Source organism: Mus pahari, chromosome 1 (genome assembly GCF_900095145.1).
Source record: "Mus pahari chromosome 1, PAHARI_EIJ_v1.1, whole genome shotgun sequence".
Classification (NCBI taxonomy): domain Eukaryota; kingdom Metazoa; phylum Chordata; class Mammalia; order Rodentia; family Muridae; genus Mus; species Mus pahari.
In genome coordinates, this window is record NC_034590.1 from 73,884,315 (window position 1) to 73,889,759 (window position 5,445).

The 5,445-nt window shown below is 37.3% G+C and overlaps 1 protein-coding gene across 1 annotated transcript; it reads left to right on the forward strand.

The window, feature by feature from the left end:
• The first annotated feature begins 2,891 nt into the window (after positions 1-2,891).
• Positions 2,892-3,851, forward strand: LOC110335411 (olfactory receptor 52R1-like). Its single transcript, XM_021217547.1, has one exon. It carries the CDS (start codon positions 2,892-2,894, stop codon positions 3,849-3,851), a length of 960 nt encoding a protein of 319 aa, XP_021073206.1.
• The last annotated feature ends 1,594 nt before the right edge of the window (positions 3,852-5,445 follow it).

Consider the following 5,445-nt stretch of genomic DNA (forward strand, 5'->3'; position numbering starts at 1 on the left):
GAGAGAGAGAGAGAGAGAGAGAGAGAGAGAGAGAGAGAAAGAGAGACAGAGAGAGACAGAGAGAGACAGAGACAGAGACAGAGAGAGACAGAGACAGAGACAGAGGTACAAATCTTCATGTGTTCAGGTCCTAAGAATGAAAGGGAGACATGGGAAATCCCACCAGTGAACAAAACAGATTTCATAAAACGTGAAGAAAAAAAAATCAGGGAGAAAACAGAGTTGAAAATCACATCTCCTATATCAAATGTAGCTTTCATGTCATTTCTATTTTCTGGTTTTGCGCCAAGAAATAAACAGCAAGAGTGTAAATTCAGAGCAAACAGAATAGAATAAGAAGTACTGAGGCATGTCTCTTAACATGAGAGTTATAGATCTGGAAAATATTTAGATAGAGGAAAGGAGCAATACTGGATTTTCAATTAAGCTCTGCAACACTGTGTGTGTGTGTGTGTGTGTGTGTGTGTGTGTGTGTGTGTGTGTGTTATCCAATTTTCAAACTGTAAATAAGTGATTTCTCTACTCATACTAATGGGAAGAAGCCAGTGAGACGTTTATTTCTTGCCTGACATTATGTTATAATTCTAAAATTCCAGTATTCTGACCCTGCTGAGATAGAGGGGAGGGAATGTAGAGAGAGAAGATCTGAAAAAGGAGAAGAAAGGAAGGAAGGAAAGGAGAGAGAGAGAGAGAGAGAGAGAGAGAGAGAGAGAGAGAGAGAGAGAGAACCCCAGAGAAAGCAATAAATTTCCAAAGAAATTAAAAAAACCACCTAGAGCTTGATCCATGGCTCTGGTCCAGGAAAGTAGAAGAATCCTGAGTACAAATTCTCTAATTTAGTATATTTTCTAAGTGCTCTGCATATTGGCATTTGTTACAATGGGTTAGCAATTTGCCAGATCCATGTTAAGCAGGATTCTCAACTATTTCTTGCCAATAGAGACAGGTATTGTATTTCTCTATGAACCCTGGTCCATGAGATATGTATTCAGACAGTAATTTTACATGTGATCATTGACAGATCTTTTAACAACTCTGAGCTCTTATTTTTTCTTATGATAAATGATGACACAGAAATTTTACATAAGTTAGAACAATAAATTTTAAGGATCTTTAATGAAAGGTCTCGAAAAACCAGTAATCTATCCTCAACAATTAATCAGAAATAACTATGTACATTGATAATGTAGGCCTTTAGCACCTAGTCCAGCAACTGTGGGCCAGAATGAAGATGATCTAAGTATGTTTGTCTAAATCACCCTTAATCTATTGTCCTCAGAAAGTGAGAGTTACTTACTGGGCAGGAAAGGATGAAGCCCTTGGTTTAATATGAAAATGTGGTACTGTTTGTGGAGATTAAACCTGGTAAATGGAAGAGCAGAGGCCCTGAGCATGAGATGATGTGCCTATCTGAACTGTCACTGGAGATTTCATAGGAGTATTTGGGCAATCTCATGGTGAGCTAGGATGGTTGGTAAGCTTTGTGGTATAGAGAGGACTTCTAAAATCTGAGCCCAATTGCTCTCAGTCATAGATGAAGGGGGCTAAGAAAGATATGAGGACTGTTTGATCTTGAAATAAACTTTTAGAATACTAGACACCTATAAAATAAAATTTGGTAGTTTGCAAACATTTTTAAGGGAGACAGTAAGGATACTGTTTTCACCTGAGGGTTGCTGTAATGAAATGAAAAGTGAGGCTCTCAAACACAAGCACAGGACAGCAACAACTAAGAGAAAAGATGTTTGGTAAGAAGCAATTAACCTGTCACCTATGTCTTAAGTCTCTCTCTCTCTCTCTCTCTCTCTCTCTCTCTCTCTCTCTCTCTCTCTCTCTGTGTGTGTGTGTGTGTGTGTGTGTGTATGTGTGCGAGATAAGTTGCATTCCTTGGAGAGCTCAGACATGAAAAAACAAGTGCATTAAGCAATAACATGTAAAAGATGGCACCCAATAAATTCATCCCTAATTTCTAGCATAAGAAATGGCCTTAAATCTAATTAGCATAGCTCTAGTAGAAATGAGGGGATTCTATGATCAAAGTTCAGTAGATGATATTGAGAAACACTTAATGGATCTGTTGCATCTGAATAATGGACTTTACTTGATATTTCCCTCACTATACATTTATTCAACTTCTATCTATCAAGAAGAGATGTGCTAAGCAGAGTGTCAGGTCCGAAGCCATCTTCTTGTGTAATTTTTTTATCTGTGACACCCCTGAATAAATTGCAATCTGCAAATCAAGGCCATGTTGAGTTTGTATAAACAAATCTGTTTCAGAATATAGTTGCAGACAGGCACCAACACTCTGTCTGTGTCTACTGTTACAATGCAAGAGAGAAAGGCCCTGATTTAAGAAGAGTGGATCCCTTACAAAGCATAAGGTGTTCATGGTCTAAGATTTTCAATGAATACACTATGTCATTTTCTCTAGGGTAGAACCAAGATGGTAACTGTGGTAAATATGAAAATAAATTACTATGGTCCCTTACTTCATTCTTCCTTCCTATCATGAGCTACAGTTGCTCAAATGACTCGACACAGAGATGAATGGAACTGTTTGAAAGGAAGTCCAAGTAATTTGTCAAGAGAAAATGACAAAGTTGACTGTAACTCCTTTGTTTACTTGGTTTTACTCAGCAGATTCTACCACTGGGGAAAATATTTTTCTTTAGGAATTAATTGCCCCCAAACCTGACATGTTCTAACATTTTAAATATTATAAATACTAAATAAGCAGTATCATATGTGTTAAAATATTTATTATAAAGGATGATTTTCCTACAATTTACTCTTGAATAAAATTGTAAAATTACACAAGTGCAAATAATCATCCATGCCTTGGCTGTTATAATCCTCAGAGAGCAGAGTAACTTCACCACACAGGAAATATGACGAATTTTCTCATGTTGGCTTCAAGGAACAGCTCTTCCCATTCTACGTTTTTCATCTTGCTTGGAATCCCAGGACTGGAGAATTACCAATTCTGGGTTGCCTTTCCATTCTGTGTCATGTATATTGTGGCAGTGACTGGAAATATCACCATCCTTCACATAATCCGAATTGACCACACACTACATGAGCCCATGTATCTCTTTCTGGCCATGCTGGCTACCACTGACCTAGTCTTGTCCTCTTCCACACAACCCAAAATGCTGGCTATACTCTGGTTTCATGATCATAAGATTGAATATCATGCCTGCCTCATCCAGGTGTTCTTCATACATGCCTTTTCTTCTGTGGAGTCTGGGGTGCTCATGGCCATGGCCTTGGACCGCTATGTGGCTATCTGCTTCCCACTCAGACATTCCAGCATCCTGACCACATCTGTAGTCATCAAACTAGGGGCTGTTGTGATGGTAAGAGGGCTGCTGTGGGTGAGCCCCTTCTGCTTTATGATCTCCAGGATGCCCTTCTGTCCCAACAAAGTCATTCCCCAGTCCTACTGTGAGCACATGGCTGTTCTCAAGTTGGTATGTGCTGATACCAGAGTCAATCGTGGATATGGACTCTTTGTGGCTTTCTCTGTGGTTGGCTTTGATATAATTGTCATCAGTGTATCTTATGTGATGATTCTGAGAGCTGTGCTGAGGTTGCCCTCAGGTGAAGCCCGCTTCAAAGCTTTTGGTACATGTGCTTCTCATATTGGTGTCATCCTAACCTTATATATCCCAGCCCTTTTCACCTTCCTCACCCACCGCTTTGGCCACCATGTGCCCCGAGTTGTTCACATCATGTTTGCCAATGTCTATCTTCTAGTTCCTCCCATGCTCAACCCCATCATATATGGAGTTAGAACCAAGCAGATCAGAGACAGGGTTACCCAAGTGTTTTGTGTAAAAGGCACATGATCCAGTGACCACAGCATATCCTGTCTTGGTTTTACCCACACTGACATCACCACAGATGAGAAACATTTCACAGGGTTTTTACCTAACATCACAATGCCATCCCTGTGAGAACAGCTAGCTTACAGGCTGAAAACCTTCTAGAATAATAAAGAATTAATTTCATGGTATTCATATCCAGAGATCTGAGAGCTATGGTATATAATACAGGTTTAACTGGTGTATTCCTCCTGAAAGGAAAGAATATTTATTAACAGAATTTATTTATTAAATCTTCAGTTCTTTGGTTAAATTGACAATAGGTCAATTTGAATTTGATCTATTTAGTAAAATAAGTATTTTAAAAAAGACAAATTCACTGTGGATTTGTTTGGTGAAATATAATTTTAGTTATTGTTATAATTGTTTCTTTTCTCTGTCTCTTTATTCATATGAGGTTTTTACCCCTTAATCTGTTCTTGACTTCAAAATCTGGAGACTTTTCATGGATTAAATCAGTAAATACCTAATTGTCATGAGTTAAGTGGAAGGTCACACAATTTTAAATGAATCTAGACATTTCATCAAGCAATTAAAAATACACATATTTCTTCAAACTGCAATCTATACACAAAATATTATTTTATAAATAGATGTATGTTTAAAGTTATTTTTAGATCCTGATCTACAAAATCAAGATAAATCATACTGGTCATCCTATGGAAATTTAGTGTCATGGCACATGACAAGAATCAGAGCATCAGGGAATCTGAGGCAGGAGCACTGTGAATTTGAGACCAGCCTAGAATACATAGAAAAGTTTTAACCCAATAAAATAAAGTAAAAGTAGAGAGGAAAGTAAGAGGGAGGGAGAGAAGGAAAGGAGGGGGAAATGGAAGAAAGGGAATACTGAGGAGTGAAGAAAATGAAAGTGGGAAGGGAGGTGAGAAGAAAATAAATGAAACCAATGAAAGAATGTGATTGGACACTAGGTGCCATTTTATTTGTAGTAAAGACGTGAATTATTGATATGCTGTTAAGTTTTAAAGAAAGTAAATTTAGTTCCTATCATTCTCCATACTATTAACTGAGGTGTAAAATAGAGTACTTGGCATTTGCATAAACATGTAACATGAGAGTTCTAGAAAAATAGGAAAATAATTTCAGACAAAGTTACAACTTATTTAATAAAGACACCTAAATGCTAGGAATACCCACTGTGGTAAATAAAGCTTAGGGTCTTCTTGTTTGTTGTTGTTTTATTCACAATATTATTTTTTAAAACTTTATTTGCTGAAGTTTAACTTTGTTATTAAAAATTATTGAGATAAGGTTAAATGACCCAGGCTCATAGGTATACAAAATAGGTATACTATTTTACTAATAGTAATAGGTAAAATATTTTAATACTAATAATTACAAAAAGACGTTCTTTGATATATGTGCAATTTTGATATGAATTAAGGGAAAGAGAAATTGTGAGTACTAATGAAGGACACTTAGTATAAGGCTTTGGCAGTACTGGAAGGCAATGGAAGCTGATGGGACCCAAAGAAGAATGTTATGTCACTGAGGTGTGACATTTGAGGAGGCACTGTGGATCCTAGCTCACTATGTC